The sequence below is a fragment of the Gallinula chloropus genome (genome assembly GCF_964237585.1).
Source record: "Gallinula chloropus genome assembly, chromosome: 11".
Classification (NCBI taxonomy): Eukaryota; Metazoa; Chordata; class Aves; order Gruiformes; family Rallidae; genus Gallinula; species Gallinula chloropus.
This window is the reverse complement of record NC_140096.1, coordinates 3,086,116-3,103,843: the sequence shown is the minus strand read 5'-3', so window position 1 is coordinate 3,103,843 and position 17,728 is coordinate 3,086,116. Positions and strand designations below refer to the sequence as shown.

Sequence of the window (17,728 nt, the reverse complement as noted above, 5' to 3'; positions counted from 1 at the left end):
GGCAGGAAGCCTTCCAAGGCAGGAAGCTGCCACAACAGCACACAGATGGATGGATGGGGTGCTGGACATCCCCTGACCAAGCACTGAGGACCTGAGTGGAGGCAGCGCCTGGCTTCGATGTGGGTGCTGCTAACAGGGAGCGAGCAAAGCAGTTCCCAGCACTCACCCTGCTGGTACGTGAAGGGGGCAGAGCTCGTGGGGTCGCTGCCAGACCCTGCAGGCACTGACAGACCACCACTGAGCCCCTGTCAGAGTACCAGCTCTAAAGGCGACCTGGTTATTTACAGAGGGGAAAAGGACTGGCAGGAGACATCTGCTAAAGTATAGGTGGAGAAAACAGGTCCCAGCCCGGGAACCTGGAGCACCCTCAGCAGGTGCAGCTGGGAGCCTGGGGCACCCTCCGTACTCCCAACACAAAGGATCTGCCGTGACCTGTAAGGGGCCTCCTAAAAGCAGGCAGGAGCCAGCAACTGCTGAGTGGGAGCTGGGATGCTCTGCCTGCTCCTTGGTCTTGCCTGGAGCATCTCCCCTGTGAGGAAAGGCTGAGTGAGCTGGGGCTGTTCAGCCTGGAGAAAAGAAGACTGAGAGGGGATCTGATCAATGTTTATCAATATCTTAGGTATGGGATGCAGGGGGAAATGGGCAGCCCCTTTTCAGTGTCTGTGGGGACAGGACAAGGGGCAATGGCTGCAAGTTGGAGCACAGGAAGTTCCACACCAACATGGGGAAGAGCTTTTCCCCAGTGAGGGTGAGGGAGCCCTGGGACAGGCTGCCCAGGGGGTGTGGAGTCTCCTTCTCTGGAGAGATTCCAGCCCCGTCTGGACACCGACCTGTGCACTATGAGCTGGGGAGCTGCTTTGGCAGGGGGTTGGACCCAATGAGTTCTCGAGGTCCCTTCCAACCCCTATGATTCTATGTAAAAGCAGCCTCCACCCCAGAAGGAGCCCCTCTCTCTCTCTGAGCCACCCCCCCCACCTCAGTGCCATCCCTTGGACCCACCAGGCTGACTCCAGGCTCCCTGACAGATCATCCTCAAAGACACACATCATCTGTCATCGCTGGGCCTCACTCCTGGGAGCAGCCTAATGACCTGTACCCTAACACTCCCCATGAAACACACAGTTAAATGAAACGCTCTAAGCACACACACTGGCTTTACTAATTGTATTTACCTTACTACTAGTAACGTGTAACAAAGACATCCAGGGAAACAGCCCTCACATCCTTGTGTACCAGCGTCCTGAAAACCCAGCATCACGTCCTTTACCTCCTGTGGGGTGGGGGACGGTGGCAGGATGTCACTGTGGCTGCTCCATCCCTTTAAAGAAAGCACCATGAACCACTTCTCCTGCCTCCTGAGCCGGAAAAATCTGAGCTGCCAGGAAACGGGGCAGGTTGGAGGCTTCCTCTGTCAAACAGTAACCCGGGAGCGCAGGCAGATGGGGAGAGGCTGAGCACGGGGCCCAGGGCAGGATGCAGCAGACAGGGGAGCAGTGGGTGCTCTGGATGGAGCTGTGGAGCAGGGTTGGCCCTTGGGAACACCAGGGTTGGCCCTCCTGGCTGCCTGGGCAGCTGCTGGCTCACGGGTAACTCGCTGCCCACTGAGACCCCCAGACTGTGTACAGACTGAACCCCAGCTTACAACACTCCCAGGCAGGAACTGCCATGCAAGGGACCTTCATCCAAACTAAAACCACCCCAGGACAAGCAAAGGCAGCAGGAACAGAAGAGCCACTGGTTTCCACAGCCATGTGCAGTTAACCAAGCCAAACCAAACCAAACCAGAGTGGGATGAGCAGTGACTCTTGCCTGATGCTCTGCTTAGCACTACCAACATCAGAGCCACCGTTTTCCAGCAGCAGGGCCCCTGAGTTCAGGTTTAATCCCGTTTCAGTCATGTCACCTTGCTTTAAAAATGAAATAAGCAAAAAACAACGTACAAAATAAGAAACTGAGGCTTTGCAAACCCAAGTCCAACACCACCATTTTCTGACATTAACGATTAAACTGTGTTTTAGAGACCTATTATGACAAATCCTCAACATTTCAGGATTTATATAAATATATATGTGGGGGAAATGAAACTACTGAGAGTGCTGGAGCAGCAGCTGTGTTCTCTCCACAGCATCTGCTCTGCAATGTCCCTGCAGCCAACCCACACGAACACAAAGTCGAGCCGTCCTCCGGTCAATAAATAATTTAATGAGGTGATGGATCTGCAAGAAACCCCCAGAGCACCCCCCACCCTTCCCAGCATCACCCCGCCGGCGTGGCAGACGAACATGCACGTGAGCCCAAGGACGAGCTGCACCACAGGGCCTGGGATGGCACAGATCTTCACAGAAGATATTGCTTCAGGCCCAGACTCTGGTTAAATACTTGCCTCCGTGCAGGGAAAAGATAAACCCACCACCCAGCTGGCTGCCATCAGCCTCCATCTCTTCAGCCAGATCGTGCTCTGGGAACCATGCGTTTGGGGGAGGGGGGAGAACCCAGACCCAGTGGGTACCAAAACATCAGAACATGGGGATGGAGAGGTGAAGAGGAAGGCTGCAGAGCTGTGCTGCCTGTCTCGGGGGCGGCGGTCAGAATGGAAGGCGCTTCAGCTGCTCATATGTGATAAAAAACTGAAGGGGAACGTCAAGGAATCTGCTGACAGGCTCAGGCTGTGCCCAGCACGGTGAGGAGGGCAGAGCACCAGCACTGCAGCTGGAGAGCAACGCAAGGAAACAGCTCTGCTGGGTGGCACCAACTGACCCGCCCAGATAGAGAAGCTGGGGGAGAAGAGCTCCTGGGGGAGAGGGAAGGGACTGATCTGGAAGCAAACTGGCCCAAGCTTGCCTAAACCATTGAGAAAAGGAGATGGCTCTAGCCCCAGACTGGGGCTTCTTTAATTGCACACAATTTCTGAGGGCAAGAAGGATCTAGTACAGCCACACAGGTGGTTCTGCAGGGCCAAACTCACTTTGGAGCAGCAGACTGTCCCCCAGGCTTCCCCGACAAAACAGGGACTGATCCAGACACCGCAGCACCTCCAGGAGCTCTGGCCAAAGGGGAACTGTGGAGCCAAGCACTGGGGAGCACCTGCTCTGCAGGAAGCCACCTGTGGTCCCTGCTCCCCCACACAGAGCTGCTCGCAGCAGCAGTCTCAACCACTGGTGTTTTTTAGCACTCAAACCATCTGCATCACACCCTCCATCTGCCCAAGGAGCCCACTCTGGGCTGTGGCAGGGAGGGCAAAGAGGTGCCACGTCCAGGGCTCTGCTCCACGTTCCCCTCTACAGCTGGGTTTCCCCCTGCCTGTCTGCACCCACCACCTCCCAGCAGCACACTGAAGGATACGATGATGTTCCAAGGACCAAGCCGAAGCCAGTTGGGCCAGAAACCTTTATAGAGTGCGAAGAAGCCCTCACTCTTCCAGGTCTGGGAGGAGAGAAGAGACAGATAAATTAGGGGACACCCCAGGTCCACGCTCTGCCCATCGCCCTGACGCCACGTGTGATTCAGGGACCTTTGCAGCGGCTGCAGACAGGAACTTGCAGCTGAAACACTCAGTGCCCAGCATGTTCTGTCGCTGCAGGACCTACACGCTGCGTGGTCGGTCTCCTCACGACAGGGATTTGCAGGCCCTCAGCCCCTTACCTTCACCAGGCCATCCAGAGTGCCCTTGTAGAGCTCTGTGCTGCCCACTATCGCCCGCTGGTTCATCATCCGCGTCCGCACCACATCCACAGGGTTGGAGGCAATGGCCCCAGCCAGCCCACACGTGAAACTGGAGCTACAGACACACCAGAAGAGGAGAGAGGAGCAGCTCTGAGCACGGCCGTTCCAGCTCACAGGCACAAGGCAGCATCTTCCACTGGATTCTAGCAAAGCTGTTTAGCCACCAACATTTGCTGCACCACCTGCCCCCAGTCAGAAAGCAGGGGGAGAGGCAGGACCCGTACCCGCCAGGGACCCCAGAGAGCCAGGGGAAGGGAAATGCTTGGCGGCTGTCTAACCCAGACCCCTGTCAGAGCCCACCATGGGTCTCCCCAGGGGCAGCCTGCACTGCAGCCAGTGTCTCTGGGTGCTGTCAAGGTGGCACAGACCTGAAGGCAGCCTCTCGGAAGCGCACATCCTTCTCACCAGAGCAAACATTTCTTCGGGGCGGGGAAGGAGGGAGGAAGACCAAAGGCAGCAAGAGGGAGCATGCAGCTGCTAGTCCCCTCCCTCCACGTATGGTCTAGTGCTTGTCACCTTCAGCCCAGAGCAGGCAAACCCAAGGAGAAGCACTGCAGCACCTCCAGCTAAAGTGTCTGCCAGAAGAACAGGAAAATGTAGGTGAAAAAAGACTTTGGGAGGTCTCTAGCCCACCCCCTTGCTCAGAGCAGGCTGACTTCAACACTCAGGGTCTCATCAGCTTTGCAAGGCTCTGTTTTCACATCATGAGCTCTTGCAGTGACACAGCGGCCGTAAGGAGGAGGACCCAGGACTGGGGCAGCTCTTTCAGTGGATCACTACAAGCAGTTGCACCCCCAGACTTTTGCCTCATCCATACCAGGGCACAGACACAGAGCAAACAGTGTTTGTGGCCAGCAGCAAGCTGAAATCAAGCTGACACTTCATGTCACCAAAGGATTTCTGCCAGGCTCCTTCTCCAGGGAGGTGTCTGGTCACTCCGAGCTGCTCTGCTTGAGTCGGCAGGACCTGCTCTGTGGGCTGCAGCTTGCTCCACAGACACCCCTCACCCCAAATCCCACTGTGCTCCTCTGCTTCACACGCTCCTGCTGAGCCCACGTGGTGCAGCAGCCGCAGCAAATACTCACACAAAGTGGGCAAAGATGGTGTCACCCATCAGGCCTGACAGAATTAAGTGCTTCTTGGTGATGTCGTAGACTGGCAGCTCCACCCCGACCACGATGGCAGCTCTCTGAGCTGTTGGGACAACACCCTGCAGAGCACAAACATCAGTCAGATGCACAAACTGCTGCTGCCTGGGGACTGCAGAAGTCATCTCATGGCAAAGATTATGTCAGTGCTGGCAGCTGGCTGATTCTCCCTCCCCATCCCATGCAGGACACTACAACAGCAACCTTTTCTTGACTGGGAGAAGGAGAAGTCCTACTGTTGCCTGGAAAAAAAGCATCAGGGTTCTGTACTCCCCACAGCTGACCTCACAGCTCGGTGCACTGCTGGATAACAGAACCCACAGAAAGCTTGTAATGGAAGGACAAAATGAGGCTCTTCAACAAAAGCTGAAGTCCAAAAGCCTGAGCACTGGGAGCTCTCCTCTGTCTTCAAGCTCCAAAACCTTATGTCACCAGCTGCCCCAAAAGCCACCACCCTGTCCTGCTCTTTGTATGCTCAAGGCACAAGTCTCAAGGGGTGTGGGTACACAGGGACACTGTGCAAATCTGTCCCTTGGGAACTTCAGGACATCATTAGCGTCTCTCAGGTTACTCAGGAGAACTCTTCTCCCTCAGTGTAAGGAGATGCTCCCCTACACACATCCAGAGACAGGTAATCGCCCTGCTCACTTGGGCACTCACCCCCCAGCTGGCTCCAAAATACACTGGGCTGAGCACCCTCCCTAGAGCAGCCCACGGGGAGGATCCAGCCCCCAGTGAGGTTCCAGCCAGGTCATGGGACACTCCTGTATTCAAAACTGGACATGCACCAGCTTCAGCCCTGGCAACCAGGTCTGCATGGGCAGCACTGGGGCTGCTGTAGCACAGACCTGATACCCACCACTGACACACTCCTGTTTGTCCAGAAACCAGAAGAACTTTGCTACTCCATGTGGTTCACAGTTCTCTGCCCAAGCAGCGCCTGGGTGTAGCAAAGGGGTGAGGAAGCTGATAGCTGTGCTACTAGAGGGAAACTCGCTCACCCTCCAGAGGCCTCGGGTGCCCTCCTGCTGGTAGATGTCGATGAAGCTGCCGATCATGCCACCCTGGAACAAACTGCCTTGTGCCTGCATTCGGATCTGAAAGAAACACAAGAGTGGGCAGGGTGGCATCAGGGGGGTGGCACTGGGGGGGTGGCATTGGGGGGGTGGCATCGGGGGGGTGGCATCGGGGGGGGTGGCATCGGGGGGGGTGGCATCGGGGGGGGTGGCATCTGAAAGCAGCCTGAGAGCATGGGAACGTTCTCCAGGCTGACTTTGCCCAGAGCAGAGCTATCCCAGCCCCAGTAACACCACGGCAGGGAACGGATAGGACCAGGCAGTCCCTAGGGACTCTGGTCACTCCATACAACAGGCAGGTCCTCACGGCAGTGCCAGCACAGTGACCGCAGGGAAAAGAGCCAAGGAGGTCTGACAGGCAGCTGGCTACACCCCTCACCTTCCCCAGGTCAGATAACAGAGCCCCCACCCCATACTGTAACAGATCTCCCTGTTTCACAACAGATCTCCCCGTTTTCACAAGAGATCTCCCCGTTTTCACAAGAGATCTCCCCGTTTTCAAGAGCTGCACCTATAAAAATCTGTTTATTGCTCTGGGCTTCTGCTCCCATTTGTGAAACGCCCCAATTAGCTGAGTGGGGGACAGCACCCCACTGCAGCTGGGGTAATGCAGCTCTGCTGGGAAGCAGCAGCTTTGACATAGAATCATAGAATGGCATGGGTTGGAAGGGACCCCAAGGATCACAGAGCTCCAACCCCCCTGCCACAGGCAGGGACACCAAGCTCCAGCCTGGATCTACACAAGGTTGCCCAGGGCCCCATCCAACCTGGCCTGACATGTCAGACCCCAGCCAACCAGCAGCTGCCTCTTACCTTCAGCACATCTGTCGGATTGGCAATGGCAGAGGAGATCACCCCTGAAACCACGCCACAGATCACATTGATCAGCAACGTCTCATCTGCAACCAAGAACAGGCAAGTCAGATCCTCAAGGCGTAAAGAGAAACTGCACAGGCTGCAACGCCCTGGACAAGCCAGAAGCTCTGGGGAGAGCAGAGCAGCTGAGTTGGCAATCCCGTGGTGAAGCTGAGTGAGCAGAGGCTGGGCAGCCACCCTCAGCTCCTGGCAGACCTGTCCCCACACCTGCCAGAGACAGGCAGCAGCTGCTGAAGGGCTCGGCTCTCCAGGTCTTACAGAAGAGCCTCGGTGACCAGAGACAAGACTGTGACACGGGAAAAGTGGGAACAATTCTCTGCGATTTCAGTGTCCAGCGGCACATTTTTCAGCATGGAGACAAACCAAGACAGAGGAGGGCAGAGGGGGACAACCCACCACTTCTCAAGGCAGCCTGACCCCAGTTTGTTCCCACCTGGAGCCCCAGCTGGCCACACACCACCACCTTGAGAGAACAGGGATGCAGGCAGAGAACGTTAGATGCAATTAGTTGGGGAGGGGGGGCAAGGGGGGGAATAACCCAAGACCTCCAGGCCCAGTATTAGGGGAGATGGTTACGGTGGGAGGAGGAGCGGCCCTTTGCTGGTACTGACCACAGCACTTCCCGGAGGAGACCAGGCCCCTGGCTGCCCCAGGCCTGTAGGGAGACAAACATCAGACACTGGCCAGCACACACACAGAGCCACGCGCAGGGGGAAGAGAGCAGCCCCTGGGAAGAGGCTCCAGCACACCCGGGCATCCCTTGTCCTCCTGCTGGGCTGCTGACTGGTCAGCCAGCCACCTCCTTCCCCAGGCCAGAAGGACACTATAGCGTTTGCTTGCGTTGCAGCACAGGCAGGTCCTGGTGCTCTGTCAGCGACCACGGACCAGACTCCTGCTGCTCCACTAAGCAGGAGCTGCCAAAGCCCTTATAGCTGCAGCTGCACAGGTCAGGAGCATGGGCAGCATCCCATCCCATCCCATCCCATCCCATCGCTGCAGTCAGAGCCAGAGCTAAAGAGCTGGACAGCAGGACTCCTGCCCAGGCATGCTGCTTTCAGGCTCCAGTGGGGAGACTCACTGCAGGAGCTTTCCATCCCTGTAAGGCAGCTGATGTATGGATGGGATGGGATGGGATGGGATGGGATGGGATGGGATGGGATGGGATGGGATGTCTGCCAGGAGACACGCCTGGGCTGGTGCCACCTTGTCTTTTATCAGCTCTGATGTTACAAAAGGGAGATAAAGGCAGGGGAAGGGAGCAGCCTGGCTGGAGAAGGGTCTGCCTAGGGACCAGGGGCAGCAGCAGCAAGCACAGCAAGATGTACCTCTGTACCAAACCCTACCCCCACACTTACTGAGCAAACCAAAGCCCAGCAGGAAGCACCCAGAGCTCCTCTTCTGCGGGCAGGGCAGAGACAAGAAGGAGCAAGACCGTGGAGCAGAGAGAGCACGAGATGCCCCACTGCACCTCGGGCAGACACGAGGGGTGCCTGGACGTCCCCCATCCCCATCCCTGCTCCCGGACACCCACCTTCCATGCGATCCACAAAGAGCCGCTTCAGGCTCTGGTAGATGCCGATCTTTATGGTGCCGTAGGACGCCTGTCTCAGCAGCGCGGGGGCGATCCTGCGTGGGGGGAGCGGGGGAAACCGCTGAACCCCGTTCTCCTCGCACAGCATCGCCACCCCCAAAGCCGCCAGCAGCCGGCCGGCCACCCCCACCGCCCCCCCACTCCGGGGCACCCACGCAAGGCCACGCTCCCCACCTCGGGATAACCGTGAGTCTCCGGGCTGCAGCATCGCTGCCCCGGCCCCTTGGGGGGGCTTGGGGTGGGGGGTGTGGGCAGAGGAAGGGTGGTGGTCTCCGGGAGGGTGGTTCCGGTAATTGGGGGGGGGGGGAGGGTCCCGGGGATGGGGGGGGGGGTTTGGGCTCACCCCGAGTAGAGGGCGCGGCCGCCCTCCTCACGGCAGATGCGGAAGAGGGCGTGGAACATGCCGCGGTACCGGACCTCCCGGAACCGCGCATCGGCGCTCTGGCCCTGCACCTGCAGCCGCGTCTTGGTGAGGTCCACGGGGAAGGTGCCTGCGGGGAGAGCGGCCGTCAGCCCTCCGCCGGCCCGCCCCCCCCGCCCGGCCCGGCCCGGCCCGGCCCCGGCACCTCACCGAACTCGGCCACGATGGAGGCGAGCCCGCCGTACACGAAGGGTTTCCAGTTGAGCGCGGACATGGCATGGCGGGGCCGGCGGCGCGCCGGGCCGGACACCTGCCTCGCCGCCCCGGAACCGGAACCGCGGCCGGCGGGGGAATGGCGACGGGCACCCTCTGCCGGCACCGGGCGCAGCCGGAACCCCGCGGCACCAATGCGGGGGGTGGGATTGGGAGGCGGGGGCTATGGCCGCCAGCCCCCCGGGACAGCGGCATCACCCCCCCCCGGGCAGCAGCATCACGCCCACCCCCCCAGGGCAGCAGCATCATCACCTCCCCGGGGCAGCGGCATCACGCCCACCCCCCCAGGGCAGCAACATCACCCCCCCAAACCGGGGCAGCGGCATCACGCCCCCCCCGGGGCAGCAGCATCACCCCCCACCGGGGCAGCGCCATCACCCCCCCCCCCCGGGGCAACGGCATCATCCCCCCCCCCCCCCGGGGCAGCAGCATCAATCCCCCCCCCGGGGCAGCAGCATCAATCCCCCCCCGGGGCAACGGCATCACCCCCCCCCGGGGCAACGGCATCACCCCCCAAAACCGGGGCAGCGGCATCACCCCCCAAAACCGGGGCAGCGGCATCACCCCCCCCCGCCTCTGCCATCATCCCCGGGGCAGCGGCGTGTTCCCCCCCCTTCCACCCCTCCTGAGGGCGGGGGAGGGGTCACCCTCCCCCAGGACAGCAGCATTTCCCCCGGGAGCAGCAACACCCCCCCTTCCTCCCCAAGCTGCCTCCCAGCCCCTCGGCGGTAAGACCTGCCCTGCAGAGAGGAAGCCAGGCAGGGCCCTGGATACATGTTGGAGCTGCTGCTTCCCAGAGCCAGCAGCCCTCTCCCCCCATCCATCACACGGCCCCCCCGGCCCCGCAGCCCTCACCCCTGCTGAAAACACCATCAGACACCCGCTGAGATCCCGGGCCGCAGGTAGGCTGCTGGGCCAGGGGTAACATTTATTGAGAGGCATTGAACCCCACCCCACAACAGCAAAGGGCCCAGACCCCACAGCATGGCTCTCAGATTCCCCACAAGCTCAAGGCCCAAATTAAGCACATGAGGCCCATCAGACACCCCCCCACCACATTTCCCTGGGGCACAAAAGGGGGATGTTCCTGCTGGTTTGGGGGAGAGCATCCCTTGCAAGCAGCAGCCATCCCAACACACCCACATGCCCAATGCCACACACAGGAGGCAAGAAAACTCGTGTTCGGCTCTGCAGCTCGGGCAGGGAGGAGAGCCCTGGCCCAGGATGGAAGGAGAAACTACATGGAAGCTGTTGGAGGCAAGTGGCCCAGACATGGTGCCCACCCAAAACGTATGGTGGGGGTCTCAGCAGGTTTTTGGGCAGGCTTGGGGCCACTCTCAGCCCCCACACTGCTTGGCCCAGGGCTCAGTACCGGCTAGAGCCCCTTGTGGAGCCCTGCTCCCTGTGCCTGGAAGGGGGATCCCTGCTGTGCTCCCCGGACCTGCCTCTCTCAGGACACTCTCCTTATCCACTGCTGTGCCCGTCACCCTTCCTGCCAGCCTCCCCCTGCTCATCCCACAAACCACTTTGTCCCCTCTGGTCCTGGCAGCTCCTTTCCCCTCTTTGGGGGAAGGCAGCGGCCCTGCCAGCAACCTGACTCTCCTCACAGAAGGGATCAGCCTTGACCACGTCCTTGCATTCCTGTGAGACAGGAAAGTTCCTCATGCTGAAGGGGTTTTGGAATCACATTCCTAAGACATGATGGCCTGGAAGGTGGGGGTACACACTGCCCTACACCAAAGAGGAGTTGTGGGAAGGTATTTGGGAGTAAGGGAACATATGAACCAGCCAGAATAAGTGGTCAGCACAGCAGGTGTGCAGAGAGGTTTAGACATCAAAGAGAAATTAACAGAACATGCTTATCAGAACCTGCTACATTTACTAACCAACCAGCCAGGTGTGATCAGTGCATGTAACCAATGAGCAGTCACCAAGCTGTGATGTTTGTAGTAAAAAAAATGTCCAAAAGCTGTGTGCTTTCTCTCAATAAATGGCTTCACCTTAACTCATCTACTGAACTGCGTGCTGCCCGTTGTCGGTCTCCGCACCCCTCTCCTCTCCGATGGCCCCTGGTGCCGCCTGTCTTCCTCTTTGTACTGTGTCCTGCTCCCAGCCTTCCTCTCCGAGTCCCTCCAGGGCTGCTGGTTCCCACTGGCATAGCGTTCATAGCCAGGGTCCTCCTTCTCCTTCTTAATCTTCATTCTGGGGTGCGCCTCCTCTGCAGGCATCGCCCTCTTCACCGCCTGCGAGCTGGGCTTCTGCTGCTCCTCTCTGCTCTTCTCCTTTTCTGAAACACAAAGTTCATCTCTGGGGACAGACAGTCCTGCAGGCATCGCCTCAGCCCCCCAAGATCTGTCCAGCCCCACGGCACCTTCCAACTACCCTCATGTTCTACACATCGTGTCCCCCCACCCAGCTTCCCAGCCTGTTTCCCCACCCACTCCAGAGAAATCCTTTTCCCTTTTGGACTCCCTTTTCACCTCCAGCCTGAACCACCCTACTCTTTAACACTTAGCTCATCACATCAAGCCCTCAGGCACTTCCATGCAGCTGGGAGTATGGAGTGCCTTCCTCTCACCCTCTTGGCCACATCCATGCAGTAAGGACATCCTGATCCACCCCGTGGAATTTCTCTTCCCCAGATCCAACGGCTGTTTCCCCTCTTCTTCCTTTCCCTCCCTCAGTTTAGTGCATCTCCCCAGCGCTCTGGAGCAGCATCTCATCCCTATGCTTAATTTTGCTGCCTACTTTCTCTCCTCCAACCCTTCTCATTAGCTAGGGCTGTAGCCTGACATGCCTCTCAGACTGGTGCTAAGGGCCCATCTCCCCCTCCGTGCTCTCCCCCACATAACCCAATGCCCAGCACCTCTCTCAACAAGGGGCAGGAGCACACTAAGGAAGGGTCTCAAACCCTATCAGCACAAGGGCTCAGCTGTAGCTACAAGGTGGCCCTGAACCCATGATACCCGCCTGTCCCATGCAGAGCCTGGCTGTGGGAGGGAAGGTCCCTCCACGTGCCATGAGCTCCAAGCCCGTTTTGGAACAGTGGGCACCCCCACCCTGAGCTGAGCACACCTAACCAGCTCAGCCAGGGAGCTACAGCCCATCTCAGGCAGACACCACCCAGAAGCTGTCAGCAAGCAGCTCCTACTGGAGTCACTGCTTCCAGCACTCAACTGGCTGTGGGGAGCCTCCCACCTGGGGTCAAGGTGGCAGCAACATCCCTCACCTTTCTGCTTTTTTAGGGGCACACTGTCATCTTCTGACAGGGAGTCAGATGACGTGTGGGGTGGTGTTTTAACTCCGCAGCCCTTTGCATGGAGAGCTTTTGTTACGTCATCCAAGTCGTCAGAGTCTTTGGGGGGCCGGTAGTTGGCAACGTGGTCCACTCGAATTGTCCTTCCCTTGATCTACAACAGAAGTCACGCTGTTAGCAAAGGCACAGGCGCTGTGGGTCACCAGCAGCTCGTGCTGTCAGGGCTCCTGAGGCTGCCTCTCAGGGCCACAGCCCAGGCTGCTGCACCCACCTTGATCCCATTGAAGTTGTCGACAGCAAGAATGGTGCTCCTCTGGTCCTCATAGCACAGAAAGCAAAAGCCTTTGGACTTGCCAGTCTTCTTGTCCCGCACCAGGTTAATGTTGACGACCTCCCCGTACCTGCAACACACCCTTTAGCACCGCAGGCGGCGGCAACGGGGTCCCCGCGGGCCCGGGGGCTGCGGCACTTACTGTGAGAACACGCAGATGACATCCCCCTCCGTCAGCTCGTAGTGCAGCCCGCCTGCGGGGAGAGGGAGGGGGAGGGGGAGAGGGAGAGGGAGAGGGAGAGGGAGAGGGAGAGGGAGAGGGAGAGGGAGAGGGAGAGGGAGAGGATGGGGTAGCGGCCCCACCGCCCCGGCCCTGCCCGGCCCCACCGGCCCGGCCCATACCCACGAAGATCCAGGCGCTGTCCTTGTACTCCGCGTGCCACGAGACCGCCTCCTGCACGCCCAGCTCCGCCTCCCGCGCGTTCAGCTCGTTGATCAGCTTCACCTTCGTCAGGGGGCTGCGGACGGGGGCACCGTCAGCGAGGGACCGGGAGAACCCCAACCCGCCCAATCCCCCTTCCCCCTCCCCGGTTCCCTCTGCACCTACTTCATAGCAGCAGCGTCTCACACTGCGCGTGCGCCTGCAATGGCGCATGCGCGGATAGACTCCGCCCCCCCCCCCCCCCCCCCCGAATAGTGCAGGTCCAAGCAGAGTGAAGACGGACCGAGCCGAGAGGAGCCGAGCGAGTCCGAGCGGGGTCGGGCCGAGCCGAGAGGAGCCGAGCGAGTCCGAGCGGGGTCGGGCCGAGCCGAGAGGAGCCGAGCGAGTCCGAGCGGGGTCGGACCGAGCCGAGAGGAACCGAGCGAGTCGAGCGGGGTCGGGCCGAGCCGAACGGAGCCGGACCGAGCCGAGCGAGTCCGGACCGAGCCGAGCGCAGCCGAGCGAAGCCGAGCGGGGTCGGACCGAGCCGAGAGGAACCGAGCGAGTCCGAGCGGGGTCGGACCGAGCCGGACCGAGCCGAACGGAGCCGAGCGAGTCCGAGCGGGGTCGGACCGAGCCGAGCGGAGCCGAGCGGGGTCGGACCGAGCCGAGCGGATCCGGACCGAGCCCGAGCGGGGTCGGACCGCACAAAGCAACAGCCAGAGCTGCGTGTAGCCGCAGAGCCTTTATTGGGGTGACCGTGACAGAGGGCGGCGGGGCCCCGCTCAGCACGGGCACGAGTTTTTCCCGCCGGCCTCGTGCGCAGGCTCCGGCCTGCGGGCCTGGCCCGGCCGCCCCTCCAGGTCCCGGCAGAGCAGCGAGCGCTGCGCCTTCAGCCGGCAGGCCAGGCACATGAAAATGGCGTCCACGTTCTGGCTCTCCTTAGGGTCCTTGGCCGAGGTCTCAAACAAGAGCATGTTGTGAGCGTCGGCGAACTTGAGGGCCAGGCTGGATGGCACCTGGATCAGGTCTTTCAAGTCACACTTGTTGCCAACGAGCACCCTGGGGACCAGGGGCGGCACGGCGTGCCCGTTGCACTCCTCGACCCACGTCTTGAGGTTGGTGAAGGACGCCATCTTGGTCACGTCGTACACGAAGACCACGGCGTGCACGTTGCGGTAGTAGTGCTCTACCATGCTCTTCCGGAACCTCTCCTGGCCGGCCGTGTCCCACACTTGCACCTTGGGAAGCAAAGCAGAGGAGAAAGGAGGCTACGGGAGCACCGAGCAGCCATCTCCGCCGGGAGACCTGGGGGTGTCTGCTGGCCCGGCTCTGGTAGCTGTGCCACGGCCCCAAGGTGAGCCTTGCAGGGAGAGGCAGGCTCTTACTAGCAGAGCTGGGGCTGGTGGATCAGCTACACGAACTTTTGGGCCTGTGCTGACAGCGCCCAAGGCTGCGTAGGACAGCACACGTGCTTCCATAATTCCACCAAGCAAGCCCAGCTTATCTACTGAGAGAGATGACATCAGTTCAGGGGGCGCTGCTCCCCACTTCTCATCGTCCTCCCCATGCACGTGACCCATCCCCACCCACCATAGAAACGTGGCACACAAAGCACCTCTCCCTTCACAAGTGTCCTTGCATCAGGTCAGGACATCTGTATGCCTAATTCCACAGCAGCAAGGAGCTCTGCCTGGGGATGGGTGAGTGCCCAATTGCGAGCTCACGAGTGAGGATTAAAGAGCAGACCAACAGACACTCACATAGAGAGTGTCTAACAAGCAGATGAGTTGCTCTGCAGACATGAGCAGCCTCACATTTGCAGGCCCCATTCCTCACAGAGGGCTTCAACCCCCCCCCCAACAGCTGCTAGCAGGAGAACACAGCAGGGCACAAGCAATCCAGGAGATTCCCAGAAGGCACTGCTGTCCACTTTCTGACCCTAGGGATGGAGAAGCCAACCAGTTCCTGCGCTGGATGAGCAGACAGGGAGGTGGACTGGAAACTGGCTGAACATCTCCACCTAGAAGTTGGGGATCAGTGACACAAAGTCCAGTTGAACACAGATAACTAGCGGTGTTCCCTGGGGTCAATACTGGGCCTGGTCCTGTACAACATCCTCATTACCAGTCTGGACGGTGGGCCAGGCTGCACCCAAAAGTGTGCAGCAACTGGGAGGAGCAATGGTTGTACTGCCATCCAGAGGCAACATGACAGGCTGCTGACAGGTACTAGCAAAGGTAAGATCTGAGTCCTGCCCCTGGGAAGGACCAACTCCAGGCACCAGGACATGCTGGGGACCACCCACCCTGTTGTAGGAATGGACTGAGAGGTCCTGGTGGACACCAGGTTGAACAAGAGCCAGAAGCTTGCCCTTGCAGCAAAGGGAGCGAGCCTGACTACTACTCAGGGAGTGAGTACTGTCCTGGGCTGCTTTAAACATCCCCTGTGCTGGAATTCACACCTGGAGTGCTGCGATCAGTTCTAGGCTCCCCAGTACAAGAGCAGCATGCACTGGAGAGTCCAGCGAAGAGCCAAGAAGATGATGAAATATCTGGAGTATCTCTCCTACACGGACAGACTGAGAGCTGGGACTGCTTACCCTGGAGAAGGCTCAGGGAGGGAATCTTACCAACGTGTGTAGATACCTGAAGGAAGACTGCGAAGAGGGTGATGCAGCCCGGCTCTTTTCAGTGGTGCCCAGTGCCAAGACCAGAGGCCATGGGACATGGTGACACACAGGAGGTTCCCTCTGAACCTCAGGATCACCTTTCGCTGTGAGGGTGACCAAGTGCTGGCACAGGCTGGCCAGGGTGGCTGTGGAGCCTCCAATCCCTGGAGACATTCACAGGCCATCTAGATGCGGTCCTGGGTGATCAGCTCTGGGGCAGCTGAGCTCGAGGTCCCTTCCACCCCACACTGTTATCCTGTGTCTCCAGGAGTTCTCCCGGCCCTTGTAGGCAATGTCTTGAAACCTGGAACTGGCAATTTCCAAACAAGCATCTGTGGTTAATCCAAATCTCCCTGTGCCCCACTGTGTCTGCCCCAGAGCCTCTGAGTGGGAAAACACTGGCAGAGAAGAGCTGTTGCTCACGTATTTCCTTGCCAGTCTCTCCTGGGCTGTTCCATCTGGGCAGATAGGATGGGGAGGACCCCCTCACCTCCCCTCCAGCCCCAGGAAAAGGCCCACTTGCTGCACTGCCTCCTGCTCTGGCCTGCTCGAGCCAAGTAATAACCAAAGGCAGCAAGCCTGGCAAGGTTTTCCAGGCAGAAGCAGTAGGCCAGGCTGCACGCCAGCCTGCGCTACAGCTTACAGTGTCACGGCTGCGTGGAGCAGGACAGAGCTGGGGGGTGTGGGGGGGGTATGAGCACCCCTCCTCTTAAAGGAGAGAGAGAAAAACATTCATGGACAGCCTAAGAGCACAACTAAAGTTCTTACCCACCAACTGTGGCCCTAATGTTCTCACAATTCCTCCCTCAACTTTTGGTCCCCCCCCGCCTCTGTCAGTGAAATAGCAGGATGTGCAGTGGGTCGGTGCTGATCCACCCAGCCAGGCAGGCCCAGCGCCCTGCTGCAAACTGGTGCTTCCCCAGGCTGCTGTGGATCTGCAGGTCAGCTCTGGGACATCAGCCAGAGCTCAGTGGGGTTTGGGACAACGCGTTTCTCATGGCCTTCGGGTACCAAATTCCACCTGCTCTAGTTCTGCTGAAATCGCATCCTCCCAGCGCTGACAGCTCTCTCCACCAGGAATCTCCTGCGAGCTCCAGGCCTTCCAGCACAGCCATGGCCAGCCTACAACCCATCTGCTCCCCCAAAAACACATCAGGCCCTGCGCACAGCTCCTTCCTGCAGCTCCCTGCAGCTCTGCCCAACCCTGCCTCTCTCTTTCGGTCCAGCCTCTGAAGCCGGAGGCCACCCTGATGCCCTGAGCAGCCGGTCAGGCCGGGTTTTGGGAGGACAGCAGCGTTCCACCCAAGCTATGGGTCCAGGCTGCCTGCAGACTCAAGCCAACCATGTCAACAGCCACCAAGCAGCATCGCCGGGTTCAGCCAGCGCTCTGCACCCTGGGGATGAGACACCTTCCCCCGGCCCCCTCCTTCTAGCCGGGCTGAAAACAGAAAAGCCCCCCCCCACCCCCCCCTCCCCCCGCCCCGAGAGGGGTTTGGGGTGCAGAGAGCAGCCCCGGGGCTGGGGCAGCGGCAGGGACCGGGTGCCCTTCGCTGCCCCCGGGGCCGGTGCGGGTGCTGCGCGTCCCACCTTGATGCGCTCCCCCTCGATCTCCACCGTCTTCTCGCGGAAGTCCACGCCGATGGTGGCCTCGGTCTTGTCGGGGAAGGTGCCCCCGCAGAAGCGGAAGGTCAGGCACGTCTTGCCCACGTTGGAGTCGCCGATCACGATGATCTTAAAGATGCGGGTCTGCACGTAGGGCTCCAGCGAGGAGTCCGGGCCCGGCGGCCGCCCACCGCCCGCCGCCATCCCGCGCCGCCGCCGCCTCACCGTATCATGGGGCCGCCCCACGCACCGGCTACGGCGCGGCCCCGCCCCGCGTACCGGCTACGGCACGGCGTACCGGCACGGCACGGCTCCGCCCACCGGCTAGGGCACGGCACGGCACGGACCGGCCCGGTACCGCGTACCGGCACAGCCCGGCGTACCGGCTACGGCACGGCCCGGCGTACCGGCACGGCACGGCTCCGCCCACCGGCTAGGGCACGGCACGGCACGGACCGG

General features: G+C 60.1%; 3 protein-coding genes across 3 annotated transcripts; all 3 read right to left on the bottom strand.

Moving 5' to 3' along the window:
• Positions 1 to 2,189: 2,189 nt before the first annotated feature.
• Positions 2,190 to 9,049, bottom strand: SLC25A14 (solute carrier family 25 member 14; the record flags this gene model as incomplete). Its single annotated transcript, XM_084269141.1, has 9 exons — positions 2,190 to 2,627; positions 3,343 to 3,423; positions 3,643 to 3,778; positions 4,809 to 4,933; positions 5,873 to 5,968; positions 6,761 to 6,846; positions 8,355 to 8,449; positions 8,758 to 8,905; positions 8,986 to 9,049. The coding sequence occupies 9 exons, from the start codon at positions 9,047 to 9,049 to the stop codon at positions 2,586 to 2,588; spliced, it is 873 nt and encodes a 290-aa protein (XP_084125267.1). The 3' UTR covers positions 2,190 to 2,585.
• An 893-nt stretch (positions 9,050 to 9,942) lies between these two features.
• RBMX2 (RNA binding motif protein X-linked 2) lies at positions 9,943 to 13,202 on the bottom strand. Its single transcript, XM_084268991.1, has 6 exons — positions 13,183 to 13,202; positions 12,978 to 13,093; positions 12,778 to 12,829; positions 12,576 to 12,705; positions 12,278 to 12,458; positions 9,943 to 11,335 (listed from the first exon to the last, which is right to left on the bottom strand). The coding sequence occupies exons 1-6, from the start codon at positions 13,185 to 13,187 to the stop codon at positions 11,055 to 11,057; spliced, it is 765 nt and encodes a 254-aa protein (XP_084125117.1). The 5' UTR covers positions 13,188 to 13,202; the 3' UTR covers positions 9,943 to 11,054.
• Positions 13,203 to 13,733: 531 nt separating this feature from the next.
• RAB33A (RAB33A, member RAS oncogene family) lies at positions 13,734 to 17,473 on the bottom strand (the record flags this gene model as incomplete). Its single annotated transcript, XM_084269334.1, has 2 exons — positions 13,734 to 14,237; positions 17,255 to 17,473. 2 exons carry the CDS (start codon positions 17,471 to 17,473, stop codon positions 13,782 to 13,784), a joined length of 675 nt encoding a protein of 224 aa, XP_084125460.1. The 3' UTR covers positions 13,734 to 13,781.
• Between the last annotated feature and the right edge of the window lie 255 nt (positions 17,474 to 17,728).